General features: G+C 40.8%; 2 protein-coding genes across 2 annotated transcripts in view; one reads left to right on the top strand and one right to left on the bottom strand.

The window, feature by feature from the left end:
- Nucleotides 1-1,870: 1,870 nt before the first annotated feature.
- Nucleotides 1,871-5,499, top strand: abitram (actin binding transcription modulator). Its single transcript, XM_006787719.2, has 6 exons — nucleotides 1,871-2,039; nucleotides 2,226-2,277; nucleotides 3,787-3,916; nucleotides 3,996-4,072; nucleotides 4,151-4,220; nucleotides 4,475-5,499. The coding sequence occupies exons 1-6, from the start codon at nucleotides 1,958-1,960 to the stop codon at nucleotides 4,610-4,612; spliced, it is 549 nt and encodes a 182-aa protein (XP_006787782.1). The 5' UTR covers nucleotides 1,871-1,957; the 3' UTR covers nucleotides 4,613-5,499.
- A 698-nt stretch (nucleotides 5,500-6,197) lies between these two features.
- Nucleotides 6,198-23,301, bottom strand: part of ctnnal1 (catenin (cadherin-associated protein), alpha-like 1) — a 53,538-nt gene continuing 36,434 nt past the window's right edge. The window contains exons 4-19 of the mRNA XM_006787720.3: nucleotides 21,468-21,587; nucleotides 20,008-20,097; nucleotides 19,579-19,749; nucleotides 18,794-18,994; nucleotides 15,688-15,774; nucleotides 15,288-15,446; nucleotides 14,321-14,413; nucleotides 13,211-13,361; nucleotides 12,602-12,639; nucleotides 12,461-12,511; nucleotides 11,941-12,095; nucleotides 10,112-10,160; nucleotides 9,503-9,559; nucleotides 8,099-8,218; nucleotides 7,312-7,395; nucleotides 6,198-6,507 (exon numbers count right to left, since the gene is read on the bottom strand). Of these exons, the coding sequence (XP_006787783.2) occupies nucleotides 6,337-6,507; nucleotides 7,312-7,395; nucleotides 8,099-8,218; nucleotides 9,503-9,559; nucleotides 10,112-10,160; nucleotides 11,941-12,095; nucleotides 12,461-12,511; nucleotides 12,602-12,639; nucleotides 13,211-13,361; nucleotides 14,321-14,413; nucleotides 15,288-15,446; nucleotides 15,688-15,774; nucleotides 18,794-18,994; nucleotides 19,579-19,749; nucleotides 20,008-20,097; nucleotides 21,468-21,587 (1,797 nt within the window). The 3' untranslated portion in view covers nucleotides 6,198-6,336. The remainder of the gene's footprint in view (nucleotides 6,508-7,311; nucleotides 7,396-8,098; nucleotides 8,219-9,502; nucleotides 9,560-10,111; nucleotides 10,161-11,940; nucleotides 12,096-12,460; nucleotides 12,512-12,601; nucleotides 12,640-13,210; nucleotides 13,362-14,320; nucleotides 14,414-15,287; nucleotides 15,447-15,687; nucleotides 15,775-18,793; nucleotides 18,995-19,578; nucleotides 19,750-20,007; nucleotides 20,098-21,467; nucleotides 21,588-23,301) is intronic.

The raw sequence follows: 23,301 nt of genomic DNA, 5'->3' as shown, positions 1-23,301 counted from the left end.
GACATCTAGTGGGCATTGTGAAAAATCATGATGACAATAGTGTTTTCCACATGTGCAGCTCAACCTCACTTTACCACAGAATGAGCATGGTGAATGAATCTGCGATGGGATCAGCGTTTAAAAATAAGGTTGGGTTTCTCCTGGTTTTGCAATAGAAACAATAACAAAGTGGCAGTGATTCTGACATTGGGCCCCACCTCGAGACAGTTTAAGCCTTGCCTGGTCAGGCTTTATGGAGACTTGAGCTCTCGCTTATTCAAAAATGACTACAGTACTCTGTACTGGTTTTAAATATTGAAAGGATTATGGATACAGATTTGAAGATGATTACTGCAGCTGTTCTAAGAAAATTCAGTACAAAGGAATTCATGTTCAGGTGATGGCCACAGTCCTTCTACAACAGTGGCTCTCAAGCTGATACAGCATAAAGGCATGAGGCATGGATGACCATAATATATATATATATATATATATATATATATATATATATATATATATATATATATATATATATATATATATATATATATATATATATAGTTTTTAAGTGAAATAACATTAACCCTTACATACTGTTCTTGTTGTATGCCTTCATAATATGTTTTTTTGACCCAGGTCTAAGAATTCCCTCATAATAATTGTCTATAACTAATTTCAAACTGCAGGTCTGTTTAGAATGCATTACTAGCCTGTCTGCCATCAATATTAGTATTAATCCTTAATTAATGTTTCCAAGAGCAGGGAGAGTTTATTTACTTTTAGGTTTTACAAGAATTGTTTTTTGTCAGAAAACATCATCATGTCCTGTTTTATCTAAGACCTAAAAATATAACAGCTATAAAGATTACATGATGAGATGCAAAATCTATCTGTGTGCCAGTTTAGAATCTCAAATGAGATAACATGCATGTTTTGGACTGTGGGACGAAGCCAGAATACCTACCCAGATATGCAAAATACACACAGGCAGGATGTGGAACTGTAATGCTTTTCCTGGGAAACGACAGTGCTGACCATCCCACTTTTGTACTGCCCTATTTCAATTCCTGTGTCTGTGTGGAAGCACCATCTTTCAAGGCACACTCTGACCTCTGTTTCATGGGTGGATCATATATGATCACTCTTGGCTTTTTACTAATTCACTATTCAAAGATTCCACCGTGATTCTTCAGAGACCAGCAGGTTCTTGTCTCTGAAGGAACCAATGTGGCAAATGCTGTGGGAATGCAAACAATTCTAATGACAGTGTCAAGATCAACCACTGTTCCATTAAAAATATGCACAGCCATAATATGTCAAGTTTCACAATTTCACAAACATTCTTCTAAAATCACAATTTTCCTGGATTTGACCCACATTTGACATTTGTGTATCTAAAATTTAAGCAGGTACTGGTCAAGTTTGACTCAGAACAGTCTTAATGTGCAGAAATGTGCATATGAAATGTATATACACACACACACACACTTGTAAATAAATGTACTTGTGTGTTTATTCCACTATAATTTAATGTGGATTTCCCTTTTTTTCTGTTGTGTAAGATTTGAATGCTTAAAGCACATTTCCATGCATAGAAATAATAAAGACCGTTTTATAAAGTTTTGAAAGACCTTTTTTCTGGAGGGTTGAAGTTCTTTTTTTGTCTCAATCTTATATATTGTGATTAGTGAAAAGTGAGAGACTGTTCAAATGATACTAGCTGTAGTTAGTTACCAGCTCTTCTGGTGAACATATTAAACTTAATAATTTATTGTTTATTGCTACAGTCAATGAAGATTCACTACAAAGAAATGCGAATCGCTGTACAAAACAAAAGAACAGCCAGAATTCTTTGCCTTTGGGGTTTTCGGATATATTTCAAGGACGGACTGCCCGGTGCTGCACTATTTACTGTCCGTCAAGACAAGTAGACGCCAAGCTAATACCTTAAATTAGTTTTCCAGCGTTATTATTTTACATGGAGAGCGTGGAACATGAAGATACCAAAGCAAATGCTCCTTCAGTTATCGACCGATATTACACACGCTGGTACAGAGCCGGTAAATAACGTCCATTTGAATGTGTCTCATCTATACTTGCTAAGTAGCTAAGCTAAGTGAGCTAACGTTAGGTGAACTTAAGTGTTCAGGGGGAGATGGCGTTAACTTTTAGTTTTAGTCTGAATAGATGTTTTTTTTATTTTGTTTTTAATGTCACGAACACCTTTTTTCATTTTTTGTTTTTAGACATGAAGGGAAAGCCATGTGAGGACCATTGCATCTTACAGCATTCAAACAGGTAACGGGAAGTTCCTGAGAAAAAAAGAATTACACCAAGTGACCATGAGTCACACCAATTGCTATGATTCATTGTATGTTAATGGCCCTTTTGTATGTTTGATTTGGCTAAGATTTTATGCTGGATGCTCTTCCTGACGCATGAGAGAAGACAGGTGGTGAATTAGGGAGTGAGAATAGCCATGAAAAAGATGAAGAGTGGAAAGGAAGTTGGTCCAGAAGACATACCTGCGGAGGTATGGAATTGTCATGGACTAAGATTTGTTTGGCACGATCTTGGAAAGTCAGAGAATACCTGAGGAATACAGAAGACGTGTATTGGTACAGATTTTCAAGAACTGAAGAAGTGTGAGCTTTAGTTACTGCAGAGGGGTAAAGTTGATGAGCCATACCATGAAGATATGGGAAAGATTTATTGAAGCTATGTTAAGAAGAGAAAAAGTACGCTAAGAAAGAGCACTACTGTTACAAATATGCTTTGAGAGTGATAAAGGAGTACAGGGAAGGTCAGAAGGGATTGGATCAAGAAAAAGAAGGGAAATCAGGGGTAGGAGAGAAGTATGTGAGAGTGGTGCAGAACATGTATGAGGACCAGGAGACAACAGTGAGGTGTGTGGTAGGACTCGCAGATGAGTTCAAGGTAGCAGTGGCATGACATCACCACTCTGAGCCCCTTCTTGTTTGCAGTGGTAATGGACAGGTTCACAGATGAGGTCAGCCAGGGGTCTCTGTGGACTATGATGTTTGCAGACAACATTGTGCTCTATAGGGCGCAGGTGAAAGAGGACCTGATAAGGTAGACATACGCATTGGTGAGAAGAGGGATGAAAGTCAGTTGAAGCGAGACTTGATATATGTGTGTGAATGAAAGTGAAGACAGATGGAAAGGTGAACATGCAAGGAGTAGAGATAGTGACAGTACCTGGCTGTTGGTGTAAAAATATAAATACCTGGTGTCAAAAGCAACAGACAGTGCAAAAAAGAGGTGAAGAAGAGAGTGCAAGCAGGGTGGAGATGAATGTCAGAGGTGATTTGTGGCAGAGTGATAGCAGCAAGAGTGAAAGGGAATATTTTTATGATCATAGTGAGACCTACTATGATGTATGGTTGGAGACGGTGGCTTTGACAAAAAGACAGGAAGCTCTGAGCTGGAGGTGTTAAGATTTTCATTGGGAGTGACCTGAATAGACAAGATTAGAAATGAGTTCATTGGAGGGACAGTTCAAGTTGAGTGGTTTGAAGAAACCCCTAAAGGGAACAGCTAAAAGAAGAACAGCAGCTTAATGTATTTTGTAGGCCTGGTCATGACTAAGTGGAAGTTTTCTCTGGAAAGAAATTGGGAAAATGGGGAATAATAATAATTTGATTCTATTTACACTGTATTTGTTACACGACGTAGTCCCTGCTCAGTATGAGTGATTTATATCACTTCTACATCAGTATGTCGCTAGAGAAATATAGATTTTAAAAGGAGCTTGATAGATTCTTAAAAGAATGTTTTTCCTGGTAGAATATGTGTCATCACTTTAGCAGAGACTCACCCAATTCTACAAAACGGACGCACAATCAAAAGCATCAATTACCAGATCAGTAATGGCTGCAGTCGGCTGAAAAATAAAGTCTCTGGGAAGTCCAAGCGGGTAAGTTAATAAAGCTCTGGATTTTGGTCTGTGTGCTCGTACATTTATCCTAACATTCCTTTTTTGGCCTGTACGACAGGGGGGACAGTTCCTTACTGATTTTGCACCGTTATGCAGGATAACATGCACGGATGAAACAGAGTACACAATCTACAGGTAAGAGTCTGTCTTTGACTGTTAAAGTATATATTTATCTTCCACGTGCTCATACATCTTCATCACTGGCTGTTTTAGCTGCATTCGGGGCCGTCTTCTGGAAGTCAATGAGAACATTTTAGAAACTCCGACTCTATTGCTGGAAAAGGTAAAACCTACATTTTTACCTTACACATGTAAATGTAAAGTACATTACATGTCATCTTTAATATGTCCCCATCTGCATACTATTACTGCATACTGTACCTTTTTTTTTCTGTTAAACACCCTTACATGAGTAGTTGACATTAATTTAGCATACCTGATGGTTATACGGCTTCATATGCCTATGATGACATTAGATAACACTAGTAAAGGTTCATAAACACATGTAACAATGCTTGGTTTGTCAAATCTCTACAGCCGTCCACCGAAGGATACATCGCCGTCATCCTGCCAAAGTTTGAAGAGAGCAAGAGCATCACAGAAAATCTTCTAAACAGAGACGAGTTTGAGAACATTGTCTCCAAACGCAGCTCTGCCCAGTCCCAACCATCTTGACAGTTCCCCACATTCCTGCCTTATTCAAGCCCGTTCTATTGTGGGAGAGTTTCTTTCCCTCATGCACTTAAAGTTAGCAGAAGACTGAAAGGCTTTTGTTTATAATGAAGCACTGTGTGTCTAGGTTATTCTATATTTTTCCCTTTTTTTTTTTAAAGTGTTTAACATTTTAAGGATCCAAGAAGCAGTCAGATTTCAAGTAATTTGTCTATGCTTGGATTTGCCAATTTGATAAATATAATAAGGAACTAGTGGAACGCATGAACAGTGGCTTGCATTTTCTTGTTACATACTGCAAATAATCATGAGTTTGAAGTATTTTTGTCAAATATAAAGAAAGACAAACAATAATTTAAGAAAAATATTGTTTATTTTTTTGTGTCACTTTTATTAACCTTTGAATCGTCAAAAGAAAATGTGGTCCAAAACTAGATACGATTTCGTCACATCTCTAGCGACACTACGTTACCCAGCATTCTTAGCTGCTCTCACACTGTACAGTGATTCTCTAAAGCTTCCTGTGTGGTTATACATTTCATTCATTCTAACTCCCTCTCCTAGTACCAAAGTGATTTCCTCGGGATACATATGCTTCAAGTACCAAGTAATATATACCATTTAATACATAATGGTCTGTTAGGCAGCTTCACAATGATAGTCTTCATAACAAGTACACTTCAAGGTTCCATTTTACACGTGTGCCAGTTCAAACTTGTTTCATTTCTTTGAGAGAAAGTATGCCATGTAGACTGGTTTGTATAATTCTCAGGACAATATAAACAGAGGTTCGATCAAGTTGAGAAACCCGGCTTAAATAAAAGTGTCTCCATTAACACTGGAGGACTAGGTTTTATATTTTATAACAGTAAGAAGACACAAGAACAATCGTATTTGGCATTTAAGGTTTTTTTTGTTTTTTTTTTTCATTTTCCTACCAGCATGGCACATGGGGAATGTCGTACAATAATGGCTATTAGACATCCATTGCATGTTATGTAGTGTGGTCAGCTTGTAAAACCTGTAAATGAGGTGCTCAATATAATGCAAGTGATCGTCGATCGATATAATGCAAGTGTCACATTACAAGGCTGTGACCACAGGAGACTCAAACACGGGGGTTTGGTGATGATGGCGTCATGCATTGTGGATCTTAATTTTACTTTTTTTTTTTTTTTTTTTTTTACATAACTTGTGCAACACAATTACAGAACACCACAAAACACAGGCTTGTCACACAGAGGCACATAGTGAAGATAGATGTATGGCTGAGCTGAGCATCAAGTGGAGTTCTCTCCTGACTTTTAATTAGTTTATTAATTCAGAAGCAAGAAAAAACAAAACAAAACAAAACAAAAAAACAGGTTTGTGCCAGGCCTCACTTTTTTTGAAGACTTTTTTTTGTGTGTGTGTAGTAATAACTCCATCTTGTGGACTGGGGTGGAACTGGTGCTTCAGGTGAAACGCTACCCCGGATTAAATCAACCTCAGTGGGAAAGAGCATAGACTTGCTTTTCTTTTTTTTTTTTTTCTTGTGCAAACATCATCCAGGCAGCAAATGCAAATTCCGGTTGAGCCAAGTCAACCATCTTTACCAGACTAGTACTGAATGACGGATGGGGGTGGGGACTGGGGCTATTTCGAAGATCATATTTTCTCCAGAGAGGTGAGGTCGGCTATGTGCTGTTTTATCGGGAAGAGTGGACAAAGGAAGCGATTGCCTGGGATTATTTGCTCTCAAGGAGGTTGAGACCAGCCATGTGCTGCTCCAAAGATTTAACGCCAAATCCGTTGCTGTTCTTGGTGTTGAGAGCTCCTTCCTCTTTGACAGGTGTGGATGCGTCCTGCCTTTCTCTCCAATCCTGCGGGGAACTGAGGCTGTTCCTCTCTGACTTGTACTGAAAGTAAATGACAGAGGAGAGTAAAAGTGAAAAAAACAAACACCAAAATATAATGGCTCGTTTCTAACTGTTTATACACACAAAGCTGGCATAATCAATATTTTTAAATGAAATATTGATTGCTTGTTCTGGAGTCAGTTCTTTTTATGTTTCTGTGTTTATGTTATTAAAAAAACAAAAAAAACTACATCACCAAGCTTCTTTTTTTCCCCAGATATTAGTTATGGAAATCTATACCATCTCTGGATGCAACTTTAAAGCGTCTTGAGGCAACTGTTTTATAAATAAAACTGAATTTAATTGAACTCACTACCTAGCCGGTAACATAGCACTCCTTCATGCGCTGGTGTAGATGCGGTCACTTGCGGCTCTCGAAAATCATGATGTGTTGAACTTAAAGCCCAAAGAGAGGCTTCGAGTAAAAAGTTTAGTTGCCAATGCCAGCTGCAGCTTTCTGCTTACAGTCTACGGTTTGATCTTGTGAATGTGCTTCAGTGGCAATCAGTCCAACAACTGACATCTTTTAGCTTCAACAAGGATAGGAGTTAGCAACTCACCGGAGAATTATTTGATAGACAGCAAAAAAATTGACTATCCCCCGCAAAACATAGCTAAAAATGAACACAAGCGCTGCTGTATATCTGCTGCATGCTAAAAATAAAAAGGTACATGTTTGCAAGTGTCAGTGTGCTGTGATGTTTGCATATGTATCTGGATAATAAGATCTCCAAGCTTCTTCTATACTTTCGTATACATGTTCAAGCTGCCTGTCAATAAAGTGTCCAGGTCAGTGGATGTCACCTTTCTATTGAGCTTGTTACAGCACGGCAGGAGGGAGAGGACCACACTCAGGATGCTCCTGGTTGCCTGAATGGATGAGTCCACCTGAAAGCACAGCACGTAAAATAATACATCACTAAGAATGCACGCATGGAGATTCACTGCAGCAGCAGCACTAAACTACACTGACCCTGTAATTTAACGTTTCCTCATCCATGTCCTACCAACCCCCGTAAGACAGGCTCTCTCTACCGTTCGAGATAAATGATACGGTCGATGTGAAGGTAGAGAGATATAGAGGCGGGAGCCAATACATATAAAAGAGGCACTAATTAATCAGCCTTGAGCATGCTATTCTTCATCGTGTCCTTTTGATTCCAAACCAGCGCCTTTATTACAAGGTGAGCAAAGGCAGCTCATCCCCGTCCAAGGTGCTCATTAATTCCTCATAGACATTCATTAATCCAGCATCCTGCGTTAGATGTTCGTATTACTCAAAGATAACTGAAAGATTATTCTGAAGCCAGTAATGAACACAATTAGTCATGCCCTATTGTGTGTTCAGCGCTTTAATGATACCTATTCATTCTTGGGGTGATAGTTTTGATAGTGTCAGAGCTTCTTCGGTCCTTCAATGGAAACACTTTTTATCTGCTTTGTTCGATCTCTGTGATATACTTATTTAACATCCACCAAACCAAACAGACTTCAGGCAAAAATAAGTAATTGGCGTTCTTTTTTTCCTAATAAAGAGTGCAGACACTAACAAGAAGAGAGATAAAAACACAGACAGGTGTAGTATGGTTACCTTCTGGAAGGTGGCAGCCTTGCCCTGTACAGGAGTCTTAGCCCCCATCTGCAGCTGCTGGCACAAAGCCAACAGCTTCTCCATTTCTGTCATCACCACAGTCTTTTCCTCATCAACCAACTGGAACAGAGAGAGGTACACACAGAGGGAGGGTGGGATGTCTTTCAGAACAGAAGACATGTTTTATAATGGCACTTCGCCGGGAGAGTTAATATGTGCAGACGTTGATAGATTTACTGAACGAGATTCACAGGGCTCGTGGTCAAATACAAATCAAGCGTCGGGAAAAGAAGTGGATTAAAGAAAAAGAAGTTTTTTAAAAAAGGGCTGCTTGATGTAATCCATCAGCAATAGCCATGATCTGCTGCTTAGGTCTGTTATCCATCCGAGTTAATCCCCAGATCGTAGTCTACACAGATACATGCCACCAATGACCCAAGAACTCAATCCCTTGTCATTCATGCCCAGCAACAACATATAAAACCTCTTAAACCTTAGCAAGAAAAAAAATGCTTAATCTCATCTGCATAATTAGAGCTACACAGATGTGCTTTGTGTGTTTGGTGCCAAAGAACTACAGGAGTGGAGGGTGAGACAGAGGGACTCCATTAGCACCAGTTTGTTTGATGTAATTAATCAGAAAGCATGAAGGAAGCTGAAGAGCCGGGCCTCCTGATTATGAATTGCTCCTGGGCGGTCGCAGTCAACCTACCTCCCCCTCCGCTCTCGCCCCCTCTGCCCATTCACATGTGCGCAAACACACGCAGCCTCGGACACACGGCGGTGACAAATGGCAGTCGTTAAAGGCTGTCAAAAGGAGCCATTTAATTAAACTTGGAGGACCTGGGGAAGAAGTTTGTTGAGAGCTAAAAGGAAGGAAAGCACCAAGGCTACTTTTGTTCAAACTGGAGTCTGAGAGGAGGACATGAGGATGGTGAAAGTGTGTGACAGCCTTAATTTCCTGCTCCCGCTGTGTGATTTATAAGGCAGACCTGGCACCGTGGCATGCCACAACGTGTGATACGGGTGTGTATTAGTATCGGAGGGTGTGTGAGTGTATGTGCGCGCACACAGAGTGGGTTAGTATCTCCCCATTTTCAGGAGAAAATAAACAATTCTTTCATTATTTGCTTTGCTATAACGATCTCCTTAGCTCCGTCTTACTACGCTGCAGTCAATCACATGCTACAAGACAAGCAAGAAAATACTGTGCATAAAGTGAACTTCTCTCCTGGTCCATACTCAACTGTATTCATTTTATTTCTACTTAGAAAAAAAACCCCCTTTTGTTCTTTATATTAGATTTCTTTTTCTACTGTAGAAAAAAAACATTATTTGGAATTGCATTATATGAATCGTTGTGCTTTGGTGTGTTCAAGATAGATTAATTGCATGGGAATATACCTGAGAGGAAAAAGTGCGGAGAGATGAGCACAGCTGGAGCCCCTCTTCAGAAAGAACCTTAAGGGTAGGTCAGAAAAGAGACAAAAATCAAACAACTTGCACACATACACAGAAGAAAAACTAAAGCTCTCTTAACTAAAAAGAAGCCTAGTCAGTAAATACTATGACTCTGATTTTTCTTGGCTCTTCTTATCAGTATGCCTTCCCGTCTCTTTCCCCTCTCGCTCCTCTTCCTCGCTTATCTCCCCTGCTCAACACAAATTGAATAAATCCTGTCTGACATTTCGGTCCCTGATTCTACAAATGACTGTACATTACTGGCAAAGATCCCAGTTCAATAGGAAACACTCGTACGCACAAACCTTGTTACACCATGTGCCAGAGATGGCCGGGAATCTGCCACGCTATATTCCCACTGCACTCATAAATCCCCGTAATGCCCGGTGAAATCTGCATTTCAGGGTCGTGAATGAAGGGATCCCTGCATTTGCTAACCTATCGATCTGCGAGCTTCAGCGTGTATCAGGTGGAACGGGACGATAGATGCGTTCATTTACGACTTCAATAAAATAGAAGGAAAACAAACAGAGCAAGCTTAATGAAAAATACCTCAGCTTGATGAAAAAGATCTAGCGTTGTTTTCAACAGTCCCTCCCCTCTGTGGATCAATCATGCAGGAAATAATAAAGAGAAGCTCGGATTAGAAATATGCACAAGGGCAAACGTCTTCCAAAGCAATCAACTCTGTGAAAATACAGTACCGTGCACAAGTCTTGAGACAAGCCACATTTCTTTATAATTTGCTTCAAATGACTGAAATGTTCTTGTAAGTTTTTAAAGGTGGTCTTGAGCAATAGTTCTCTGGGCTTTCTGAAGGTCTCTAAAAGTTGCTTTTTTGGACATTGGCTGCTTTTTCACTCATTTCCAGTCCAGTCCTTGTACCGGACCATTTACAGTACAATGTTTTTGTTGTTTATTTGTTAATGGACGTTACACTTTATGAATCATTTAAGCATAAAAAGTCACCTAAATCAAGCGATGAACCCGTGTTGCATCTGCACATAACTGACAACTTAGCAAATTGTGTTTTTAGACACTTTGTTACTAGCAGCCTGTTGGAAATTTAAAAAAAAAAAAAAGTTCCCATTTCTAAGTCAAATCCAGAAAAAAACTGTCAAAGATAACACAGTCTGACAGGCATGAAATAGCATTTTTGCACCAAGAGAAGAAATAGCACGGCTAAAAAAAATACTATCTACAGCAGATGAAAAGTAGCTGAAAGTCGTGTCTTTAAGAAATGGGAACAAAACACAACCCAAGACCTGAGATGCATCTGGACCTTGTTCTTGGTGGAAGTGTGTCTGTCAAGGCAATCCTTCAAGAAGGGAAACTGGGATAAAAGACTGAGGTGTGCTAAATTACACAAGACCTCAATTGAAAAAAGAGTGACAACAGGTCTTACAGTGTGGTAAATGGCAAATGGATTGGTTCTCATATAGTGCTTTTCTACTTTACTAGAGCACTCAAAGTACTTTATATAACATTCACCCATTCACCTCCGTTCATATGGCACTTTTTTCTATGCCTAAGTACTTTCTAACTTTCACACTGCAATGAATGCATTGGAGAACAACCTGGGATTCAGCATCGTGCTCAAACTCCCGAGCTACAGCCACCCCAAGAGAGTGATGAATCAAAATTTGAATCTATTGGCTCGAATCACTGTCGATATGTACAGAGGAAGTCAGAAGAGAGCTACAACACTGAATGTCTACATTCGTCTGTAAAAACACTGCTGTTGTTGGGTTTGGGGATCTTCTTAAAATTATGAACACTATGATCAATGATTAATGGTCTTTGATCAGTCACTTGGATAAATGACGAAACATTTCTCCCACTGAAAACGCTACGTCCAGATGACCAGAATCAACCTTTTGGGAATTATGAACACAGTTCACGTTTTTGCAATGCCATTTGGGAAGTGTCTGAGTGGCTTCGGTTTCATTTTTCAGCACGATAGTGATCACAGACACACTGCAAATACAGTAAAAGCGTACCTGGATAGAAAAACACACAATATAACACTATCAGTCATGGATTGACCTCCCCAGAGTCCAGAGCTCAACATTACTGAAGCAGTGTGGGATCATGTTGACAGACAACAGAACATCCAGAGAAGAGCTTTGAATGTCCTTTAAGAAGCCTGGAAAACTATTCCTGAAGACTACTTAAGGAAATGACAAGAAAGCTTACCTAAAAGAGTTCAGGTTGTCTTGAAGAATAAATGTGGTGGTATTTTCCTAGCAAAATATAAAGAGCGGTGGCTCAAGACTTTTGCTCTGTATGTCTCTTAAGAGATTAACGGGGATGATTAAGGGGATTGACAACACTGAGCTTTAAAATAATATCAGTGTGTCAGTGTGATACTGGAAGGCTACCTGGTGAACAGGTACATGTTGTAGGCCATACTGGCGAGGCTCTGGCTCTGCCGGACAATTTCATGCTCCTGGTCCTCCCACTTTTCCACCTCTGTGTCTACATCTGACGACAGAAGACGAAGTTCCAGACCCAGCTTGGCCATACTTGTCTGCTCCTGGGCACGCAGAAGCGCAAAAGGAAAAAATAAATAAATAAAAAAGACAAAAACCACACAATTCTTTTTGATGAAGTGTAATTGATATCTTTTTAAAAATGTATATTAGCCAGCAGGGTACTTTTCACTTGTTTACACACTCGGAAAGCCTGTAATCAGCATAATCCTGCTTTCTGTGGCGGTACAGCGTGTGAAAAAGTGCTGCCCAACAAAATTGCAGCACATTACCATACAAACTCGATCAATTCTTCAAGAGAGTGACACAATGTTTCCTAGAGATGAATATACTGCTGCCAAAAGACGGTACAAGATGAGACGTGATGTATTGTGCTGAAAGCCCGAGGATTTGGTGGTGTGTGCGCTACCTCTGCATCCAACTTGACAGCCTTGGCAGTCTTCATGTTCGCCAAGTGCTTCTGTGGAGAAAAAGAGAGTGGTATTAATCAGAGGATTGCAAACGTTTGTATCATTGAGACATTTATGAGGACGAATGGTGTGACACTCACCCCAGGTCTAGGAAGTGACAAATAAGGCCTTTTGTCTCCTAGGAAGAAAGAGTTATTGTTGTTATAAGGACAAAAAAAAAGACGTGTAAAAGTACTTGGATCTAACTTTCAAACAAATACGTGCACACAGACTACACTTGAGTATCTACTTTCTGTCTCTGCGTGTGACCGAGTGTGCAAACAGCAGAGCTCGTCAGAGCGGTTGTCCATGACTCGGACGCTTCTGGTTATTGGCACAATAATGAATAGAGAGAGTGTAAAGAGGTGGAATGAATACAGGGATGTTCAATGGCATTGATGTTAGTCCTTTGATAAAAAGCTTCCCACGGTCTGTGATGACTAATTTTGAAAAGATACATTCATACTGCCTGCCTTAAGTTTTATTAATACTGCTGAAAATTTCAAGAAGAAAATGATTCATCAAGGTTTCTCATAGAATTGGATCTTTTCTTTCCTTTCTTTTTTTTGTCCCCGCCAAAGTTAAGACACCACAGATGGCACATTGACCTCTACTCCCTTGCCCTTTATAACTCACCCATACTTGTACTCTCCTTTCACCACAACTCACCTGAATGGACACAGACAACCAATGAAGTGACTTCAACTGACCTCGCCTGCCTTCAAAGACGTCGTTGATCTCTCTCAGCAGCAGAGCCATGTCACAGAGCTGCGACTCCCAGGCCTCGCAGAACACTTCCAGGTTCTCCTTTGCAATTTTACTAGATGGGTGGAGAGCCAGCGTCTGGGCTGCTGAGATGATCTGAGCAGAAGAGTGAACAACTCTGATACATTTTACATTCATACATATGCTGCTGTTGATCTAAAATGTAAACCAAGTGCCTGTGAATGAAGCTCATAAATTGAGCTTGTATAACTGCTAAGTATTTATGAGCTTATCATCAGATTTTGGTTTCACAAAATAAATGGGTTCAGGCAGCCAAGTACAGTTCAGCATGACTCACGCTGAAGCGGTTTCACACATATGTAGCAATTTATATCTACACTTCTGGTCCTGACATCAAACTGACGTACGATGTTCGAAAAATTTGACAAATATGAAACATGACCACCAGCACACTCATTCACCACCTCCCTTCCCCCAATGTCCATCCTCTACAGTGTAGTATTTAATAGCCAATTACCCTCTGGGCCACCCCTGCATTACTCTGGGTGCAGAGAGAGAGAGAGAGAGATATCACCACTACCACCCTCATGCCGCACGGTTATTGATTGGCTGACCTTTGAACTTAGGAGCGGAATCATTATTGCGGAGTCATGTGGGGCCTGACATTAGCGCTGCAAGGCGGGAACATTCTACATTGCCGGATAATTACGGGCATGGATGGTTTCTAAGAGCAAACATAATTAGATCTGGGATGAGGGACTAAGTGGACAGCATGTTCTCAGCCAAGGACTGAAGATGTGGGAGGAAGACGGAGGAGATGGGAAGTTAAGCGTCTACTTTTCCTCCGTATTAAGAAGACTATTACCCATGTTTGATTTTTACACCTGAACCACAGAATGACTTAATAGACACACAATAAAAGTGCTGAATGGAACGACCCTATCTGGAGTTTAATTAAGTCAACTTTTATTCCTTACCAGACTGTTTACTCCCATCTACTGCTATTTACACATTTGGTCAAGGGCGTATATTAATAGTGCTAAATTTAACAAAATAATAATTTATACGGATAATGTTTAGACAGATTGTGTTACCTGTGGACCAATGACATGGAAGGTCTCCTCAGCATGTATGCAGGTGATCTCTAATGGCTCTGTGCCCGACACATGGCACAACAGCCGACACGTCTGGAGTGAAACAGAGATGGAAAATAAATTTTCTGACATAAAGCATACATGAGGCAATCCCTAAAAAGAGCAGTATGTATACCCCCAGCACAAAAAGTCCACAGCTCTAAATTAAGAATGTGCAATTCTTTTTTAAAATACTTGACATGTTTGTGTGAAGATTGTGACGATCCAGTTTTGCCCTCTCCCACAATGGTAAACAATCCTTCCAAAAAATTCCTGGCTGCAAATCAGAATCAGCTCCACTTCCATTTAATCACTTCTACTTGGACCAATCTCTTAAAATGAGGCTAACCTGGTGAAATTTTCATGCAAATCTGTCCTTAATGTTTTTTGAGTAATTGGTAACAAACAAACCTGACAGATCACATGACCTTGTTGGCAGAGGAACATGCCAACGGCATGACACTCGACGGCAAAAACGCAATCATTTGGCCGAATGATTAAAAATATAGACAAATGTCTTGCGTAAACTACCCTTTGTGCTCAAGCGTTGTGGAATCTCACCTATAACAAACAAAATCTCTTCCATTTTCACCAATCATCCACTCAAAGTCATCTTCTGAGCACCTCAATGCAGATCAGTATTGGTTTTTATTTCTAACATTTTAAAACATTTTTTTTCTTTTAAGCACCTGTTTTTTTAATGTCTTATTTTATGAAAATGAGTGTTTATTTCAGTTTTTCAGTAAACATGTAAATTATAACATAACACAAGAGTATGTTTTCCTAAAAAGGCGCAGTGATTACTGTGACATTAGAAGGTAATGAACCAGATAAATGCAAACATTACTACTGATTTCCATCCACAGATTCAAGTAGCCATCACCCTCCTACTAGTTCCTCTGCTCCCTGTGCCCCTGATCCCACCTACCTCCACCAGCTGCTCCTTCTGCTCAGTGAGCGTGCGCGAATACTCTGCCACTTCCTCCAGGTTTCCCTCGGCGCCTGCTGCTTTGAGAGCCCGCAGAGGCAGCTGCTCCCCATGAACTTTCAGCAAATCTGAGGCTCGGCCCACCGCAACCTTGTGGAGCTGACGGAGTCAACAAAGGTTAAATAAAAGAGCTTTTGAAAAAGGCACAAATGAAAATTATCATTTGAAGAGAAACGGGGACAAAAAAACCAAACAAAAAAGGTAAGAAGAGCAGAGGAGACACAGGCAGCAGCAGGTGGGCTGAGGAAAGCAGCTACAGAGGCACCACCAGCAAGTCAGAGGCATTTCAGTCATGTCCGATTCTGTAACCGGGAACATCTTTTCACAGACTGCTGCTCACCTCACGTCTGAGGTCGCTGACACTCTGGGACGTCTTCAGGATGGCCACCTCCATGTCCTTCGTGGCCTCTTTGGCGTGGACAGACTGCTGCTCCGATGACAGAAGAAGAGGAGAATAAAACATGAGACACCGTGTGCTTTTACGTGCTCCATCCATCAGATACACATGCAGCAGAAGACTAACACAAACAAATTTACATGAGTAGAGTATGAGATATGACTGGAAAAAGACAGCAATTGAGTGCATTAGCAGCACAGGTTTTGATATTTTAATTACATTTGTGGCCCATTATATCCTGGATATGAGGAGAGAAGAAGGCATTAGAGCGCATGATTCAGTGCAATATGAATAAAAAGATTCAAAGCAATTACATAATTGAAGTAATTCACTGCAATTTCTCCAAATTTCAGACAGAAATGCTGCTAAATGTGCTACAACAACACTGAAAAGCACAAATTAAAGATCCTAGAGTATTTGCACATCTTTCTCAGCAGTTTGAAAACATTGCAGTGTTCTAGTCCCCACACGACCTTCAGCTGCAAAAGCTTGAGGCAGTAATGTACAGTTTTGCAGCAGTAGCATCTCTGTGTACTCTGAGTACACTGGAAAAAAGTTTACAACTAGAAACTGCAACATAATGACTTGCGTTTCGCAAGTCCATCAATTCTGAAGGCCAAGGAGACACCGCTGAATGAGGAGGAACACAACATTTTCTTTCACAGCTCAATGAGCCTCGGTAAAAACAGTGATTCAGGTGGGTTATTATGCTATGTTGTTCCAGGAGAGATGTGTGAAAAGAAACTGAGGAGGCAAGGTGAATGAGTAAGTGAGTTTGTAGGAGGAGGGGGGGGGGGGGGGGGGCTAATGTTAATGTGTGTGGGTCTGGCTGTATGAGTTTCTGTCTGCGGAGCTGTGTTTAAACAGCCACACTGCATGCTGCGCAGAGATAAACACAAGATTGTTCCCACTTGAGAATTACATTTACAAAAGCCTGACTATTATGTTCTTTAACAATTTCTTAATATTTTAATTTTTCAAATCTATTACATTTTGACTTCATAATTTATCTGAGGTCACTGTGGTGGTTTAAATTTGCTTGTTTTGTCTGACTAATAGACTAAAAACAAATGCAGTGAATGTTCATACAGTACTGGCTCCTTGGAAGTACTTACTTCCAAGGAGCCAGACTGCTTTTGTGAAATGGCATTAAGCAATAGTTCTTCAAGCTTTCTGAAGTTTTTCTTTTGACATGGGCTGTTTACAACTCATTTTCCGTCCAGTCCTTGTGCCTGACCATTTTTTTTGTTTGTTAAGTCAAGAGGCCTGTCAATCATTCAAACGTAAAAAGGGATGAAACTACGCTTAGCAGACAACTTAGCAAAGAATCAAAGTTAAAATGCATCATCAGACACTGTTAGTAAAAGCCAGCCACCAAAACACATCATTTGTTCTCCCAAAAAATATTTCTGGACCAACCTAAAGAGCTATTAACGGAAAACTCTGCATCTCTCATAACTGCGTGCAGTGTCTCTTTTAAAAAAAATGAGGAAATTGTGTGGAGGATTGGAGAAGTGTCGGGTTTTAAAAATAAAAAATAGATGACAACAGTGTCTGCAGGTCAAGCAATAGGAAAAAAAACCCAACCGACACAGAACCTGTTAGTGGTAAGGTGATCTTTTCATCAACACTGTTGGTCAAAGCCTTATCAGAATTGCTCTGAGGTTTGCCAAATTACACAAGAACTTAACTGAAAATCAGTAGCAACTGGTCTGATGGAGTGATTAATCCAAATTGTTGTGGTTACATACGGAGGAGGTTAGGAGAAAGGTGCAACAGTGATCGTCTACAACCATCTGCAAAACATGGTGGAAGCTCCGCCTGTCTACAATCTGATTTGATCCACCATGTAATAGCATCTGGAAAGCATCATTGGTGCAGTAAAAGCATACTTAGATAGGAAAACACAGAAAGCAGCACTATCAGTCATGGATTCACCTCTCCAGAGTCTGTACCGCAACATTTTTTAAGCATCTTGGGATGTGATCATGATGACAGAGAACAGAACTAATGGCAGCCAACATTCAAAGAAGAGCTTTGAATGTTCTTCAAGTAGCCTCGACGTCTATTCCCGAAGACTACTTCAACAAATTACAAGAAAGCTGCCTAAGAGTTCAGAACAAAAGTTGTCATGCCAAATATTGATATTCAGGCTTATTAGAATTGTTCTCGCCTTATATTCTGCATTCCCATATATGTTTGCAGATGTTTTTTTAATTACTGCACCCATTTCCTATTTTCCTAGCAAAATATAAAGAAATTAGGGCTGCTCAAGTCTTCTGTGCAGTCCTGTATATGATAAACAGCAGTCTTAAAAGGATCAGAATAAATACATATTGTATTTTCTTTGCAATAACTCAACATCAGCATCTATAGCTCCTACTCTTTGCATCTTTTTAACCTACCAATACTTGAAGCCTCTTACAGAACATAAATGGTAAATGGCCTGTATTTGTATAGCACTTTTACTAGTCCCCCCCAGGGACCCCAAAGCGCTTTACACACCCAGTCATCCACCCATTCACACACACATTCATACACTGGTGGAGGCAAGCTACAGTTGTAGCCACAGCTGCCCTGGGGCAGACTGACAGAAGCGAGGCTGCCATATCGCGCCATCGGCCCTTCTGGCCAACACCGGTAGGTGAAGTGTCTTGCCCAAGGACACAACGACTGAGACTGTCCGAGCTGGGGCTCGAACCGGCAACCATCCGATAACAAGGCGAACTCCCAACTCTTGAGCCACGATCGCCCCACAATAGTTGAAATGTGCAATTCCCTTGGATTCATATTCTATTTATCCCTTTGTACACTCTGTATTTATATACGTGTATATTTCTGCTCACATTCTGTAACTTCTGTCGGTCCTGTGCTAGGAAACCGAATTTCCCAGAGGAACCCACCCGAGGGATTAATAAAGTTTTATCTAATCTAATCTAATCCGATAAGAACTTGTGGATAGTCTTTATACAGAAATGTATGTTTTTTTATGAATATTCCAGTGTCTCTGTGTACATCTGTGAAAGCCTGTCTGCATGTGCCAACATACCGCCTCAACCCAGGCGTGTACCAGCTGCTGGGTGTCCTGGCGCGCCAGCTGGCACAGTCCAAGGATGGCCTGACGCTGCTCATGACTGGTGTAGGCCGAATCAGTGAAGTCCTCTGTCCGCTCGACCAGAGCCTCCAGCTGGCTGGACATGCTCTGCGGTGACAAGGAGTATAGGTTCTCCCGCAGGCACTCCACGCCGGACTGCAGAAAGCAGGGTGGGGGGAAAGTTGGGAATTGCGGGGTGTGAATTGAAGGAGCATTTGGAGAGTAGATGAAAAGAGATCTCGACGATTAAAAGCAGCCGGGATGATCATTAAAAGCAATAAGCATCTCAGGCCTTTTCATTAAAATACTTTCCTCTTTCTTTTATCTCAGTGGAAAAGACCCCTCCTTAAAAATGTTTTTACAAGTGTTCATTTGTTTCATCTGCCAGCGCACACGGAGGAGAGAGAAGATTAGTAAGCATGAGGTAGGTTTACTGGTGATTCACTCAACCGTATGAGCCAAATTACTAAATGAGTAGGTCTGCTCCTCTGTGTTGATTGTTTGAGTCACATCTGAAGCTACAGCAAACACCGTGAATGCAACAAATGCCAATTGTGCGACCACAAATCAACACTCCAAAAGTCTGATGATGAATAAGCCGCTGCGCTGCTGCGACGCTTAAATAGCGCTTTGCATTAACAAAAGAGGATCACTACTTAACTTCACGGGCTAACACACGTCAGCGTCATTAATCTGAAGCCTTTACCATGACTCGTGCAAAGTGTAATCTCTAAACCTACCTTAAATTCCTTGATGCCATTGTAGATGCTGGCAGGAAGGATCCTGTTCTCCCCAGAGCTCCGTGCTTCAGTGACAATCTCGATGACCTGCTCCAGGGCACAGCGCATTCGGTGGAACACGGCGTCTTTGTTGATCCGCGCCGACTCACAGTCTGGGTGCCTCAGGCAAGTCTTTGGTAGGGATAAGATGTGAAATGTCAAACCTACAGCCTGTCGTGCGCTTCTGAACTTCTGTCATTTTTCATGTTTTTCAACCACAGATAGTATTTTTCTTTTATGATGATGTGACTTTGGTTAGTGTTAATAATAAAGCCAAAGAGGGCCAAAAATCTCGAGTCTTGAGAAACCAGAGAAGGCTTTAAATCTTTAAGGTGAACAGAATTTATAAACCTTGCCTCGAGGCCCAGTGTTGGTGGGCCAGCAGTTTACCTTGGAGGCTGTGAGGAGCATCATGGTGCACTTCTCCAGCACTGCTCTAGCTGCTGCCATCCGGGCTTTCTTCTTCTCATCCTTCAAGTCCTGCAGCGCAAACGCACACACACACACACCAGATGGCTTTGGGTGGCTTTACTTAAGTTACGGCGTCTTAGAACTCTCAGGGTGAGCAAGGGACATGAAGCATCAAAGCTATTCAACAAATCTTTCATGCTGTGTGTAGGGACGCCCAAACGAAACACAGATCCGTTTCCAAGTTTCATTCCACGCATGAAACTTAATAGGTGAGCTGTCATCTATCAAAAAGAGATACTACAGGAATAGAAAAGAACATACACTGTGGATGACCTGCCGCATCTTCTTTGTGTACTCCGCTCAGAAATAGGCAGCTTGAATTATGTAGATACTGGATTTGGAAAAGGCAGCTGAATCAACTCCTTTCTGGGCACTTTGCCATAGATTACAAAGACGGTGTGATTATCTGTCATTATTTTTGCCTCTGTGCTCGCCTGGCCTCAATAGATGAAGATGGTAGATTTTCTAAAGCAATGTGTGCGCGTGTGAGTGTTTGAGCTGGAGTTGACACTCACACACACAAAACAGGGTGGCAAATGAGGGGAGAGAGCATTAGCAGCAACGAGGAGCGTTGGAGAGAGACGTGACGTGTGTGTCAAAACACGAGACCTGATGAAATTCAGAAAGAGGGATGGTCGATCCTCCCCTCCCTGTAGAGATATCGCAGCCGTTGCACTTTGCATCAACTTCTGCAGGCAAAGCGCTTTAGCTGCAGAGGCTGGCTGTATGGATCAAAATAGGATTAGCAGTCTCTGACAGTACAAAGTTAGCTGCCTGAAGTTGGACTGTTTTTGAAGCTTTGAGCAAAAGTTTTGTCTTGCAAATTTGGATAGCTGCTAAACTGCAAAGAGAAAGGACTGCTGAAAGCACAGCACGGACTCGTGTTGCAAACTGTATTTGAGAGATGTGAGTCATAACTGACCTGTGCATTTCTTTTATGGATTGAGACATTGGTTGGGAGAATAAATAGACACAGAAAGAGATGAAGAAACTTGACGGAAACAAAAGAAACCAGAGGAAGCCTTGTTACTCTGTAATTGTTTGATTTGCTGGGGAGTGTAAATATTTGACACGTGTGTTATTGATTTGTTCTGAGTTTGCCGGCACATTCACAGTGTAGGTACATGAGGTTTTAAAGTGCAATTTCATCGCCTGCTTTCACATTCAGAAAATCATGTTTACGAAATCAATGTTTGCTAGATTAGGCCGATATGAATAAACAAACATGTTTTTCAGTGTTGCAGAATTGAAAAGACTTCAGATACAAATTTGCAAGCGTTTTAATTTAATGAGGGATTTTTTTTTTTAAAATAAACTGAGGATTTTTATCCTCTTCAAGCAAAAAATAACCAGATTGTGTTTCTTAAGATGCCACTCACATTCTGTCTGTCTCCCGTCAGGTGAGCAAACTCCACCATCTCGTTGCCAAACTGGCTGAAAATCTGAACAAATTCCTGGAAGGTGCTGACTCTTTCCAGATGATCGAGCGTTACCAGAACCTGAAAGCAGGAAGAACATCAGAGTAGCACTGGAAATGGCCACATAGTTTGGTATCATAGGCAGTATAAAACCTGGTCGTTGCTTTTGGGTTAGAAAGATGAAGCCACTGTGGAAGTGCTTTAAACCTGGATTCTACCTGAAGGCCACCGAATGGTGACCGGTTTTACAAACACATGTCACACTCTGAACGCGTGACAATCATGGGTGACAGTTTAGGATCAAATAAATAAGGACTCGGTCAAAAGGCCTAGGGGCAGGTCTGCAACCATTTGGCAACCACCAGTTGTGAGCAGTGTTTATTACGTCAAGCAATAATTTTCATCCACGACCACTTTTTATGAAAAATCAAGACGATCACTTAATAAAAACAAATGCACGAGCTCAGACGCTATGTTGAAGTGTCCTGACACTTTCATCAATGAATAAAAACAAGATGAAAATGTTCTGAAAAGACAATTTCCAATCAGAACTAAGTTTGGATTGAAGGTGATCTAATCAGATGTACTCCCCTTTGTGCAGTAAGGTCAGACGCACACATTTAATCTGCTGTTGACAAACGGGGTGCGAAGGAGCCAAGCTCCTTGTTTGTCACCCACCATGTGGAGCAACTCTCACGGTAAAAACACAATACTAAAAATAAATAGAATTTGGAGGCTTAAATTATGACTAAATCTAAATGTAATTTTAGTCAAAAGACTAAAGCTAAAGCAAAACCAAAAACAGCTGTCAAAATTAACACCAGTTGTGAAGGAAAAACAAATATTCCCCGAATAGTTGCTGAATGGTTGCTGAGGCAGTCGTGTTGAAAATGATTGCCAAAGTTGGAGTCATGCAGGTTGGCTAGGACCTGCCTGTAAGGAAAAATAAGAAGTCCCCAGCCAATTAGCAAATAACTTTGGTTGCTAGCATATTGATGTGGAAGAAATGGACTTCTCTACAAACACTGTCCTGCTACCCTCTCAGCTGCAGTGAAACTTCATGGTTAAAAAGGTGCAACTTTTATTTTTGAGGATGAAACTTATCCATTTCCGATACGTGTCCCACTTGCAGACAAACACGAAAAACTACAGGAAACCACGGCAATCTGGTAGCAACCAAAGCAGTCACTAGGATGTCTTTGGTGTAGCACTTTCTTTACAACCAATTTCATCTAGCAATAGCCACAAACCTTCAGGATCCACTGCCAGCAATGCCAATAATTACCAGTTGGAGAATAAAAATGTTTCCCATAACAACTGGTGGTATCATATGCAATGGCCAACAATTGAGCAATGAGTGCAAGACATCATACGAGAAACCTGAATTGAAGTTTGAGGGAAAAAATGCCTTGACATGACCTCTGTTAGCAAGTTCCTCATGACTTTGTGGACCCAGTCACTCATTTTGGGTCATATTGAACAAAAAATTAAGTCTATTTTCAAATCTTAGTCAGTGGATACCGGAAGATTATCCATGGTAAGCTCATTGGCTATTGACAAGTGTTAACCAGTTAGCCAATGAGCAAGCTATTTCACACTCCTTGCCGCAGTCGGGTTTTTGAAACCAAATTGGCAACATTTAAAATGATCTCTGTGCTTCAGAAAACGGTAAAAATAATAAATTCATGGCAGCGACATTCATCTTTTATACTGTCTATCTTGATGAGAATAGTAGTAGGGAGACTAAAAACATGATTTGCCATACTAGAGTAAATATACACTTTTATTTCTGTCA

The sequence above is a fragment of the Neolamprologus brichardi genome, chromosome 22, assembly GCF_056152115.1.
Source record: "Neolamprologus brichardi isolate AB-2024 chromosome 22, ASM5615211v1, whole genome shotgun sequence".
Taxonomy (NCBI): domain Eukaryota; kingdom Metazoa; phylum Chordata; class Actinopteri; order Cichliformes; family Cichlidae; genus Neolamprologus; species Neolamprologus brichardi.
Note: the sequence above shows the minus strand (reverse complement) of the source record. Positions and strands in the feature narration are given on the sequence as shown.

What these genes read in the sequence shown, in the direction of transcription:
- abitram (XM_006787719.2), top strand. Translation starts at nt 1,958, where the DNA reads ATGGAGAGCGTGGAACATGAAGATACCAAAGCAAATGCTCCTTCAGTT. An exon ending in CACACGCTGGTACAGAGCCG is followed by an intron (nt 2,040 to 2,225) that starts GTAAATAACGTC and finishes TTTTGTTTTTAG; the next exon opens with ACATGAAGGGAAAGCCATGT. An exon ending in TCTCTGGGAAGTCCAAGCGG is followed by an intron (nt 3,917 to 3,995) that starts GTAAGTTAATAA and finishes CCTGTACGACAG; the next exon opens with GGGGGACAGTTCCTTACTGA.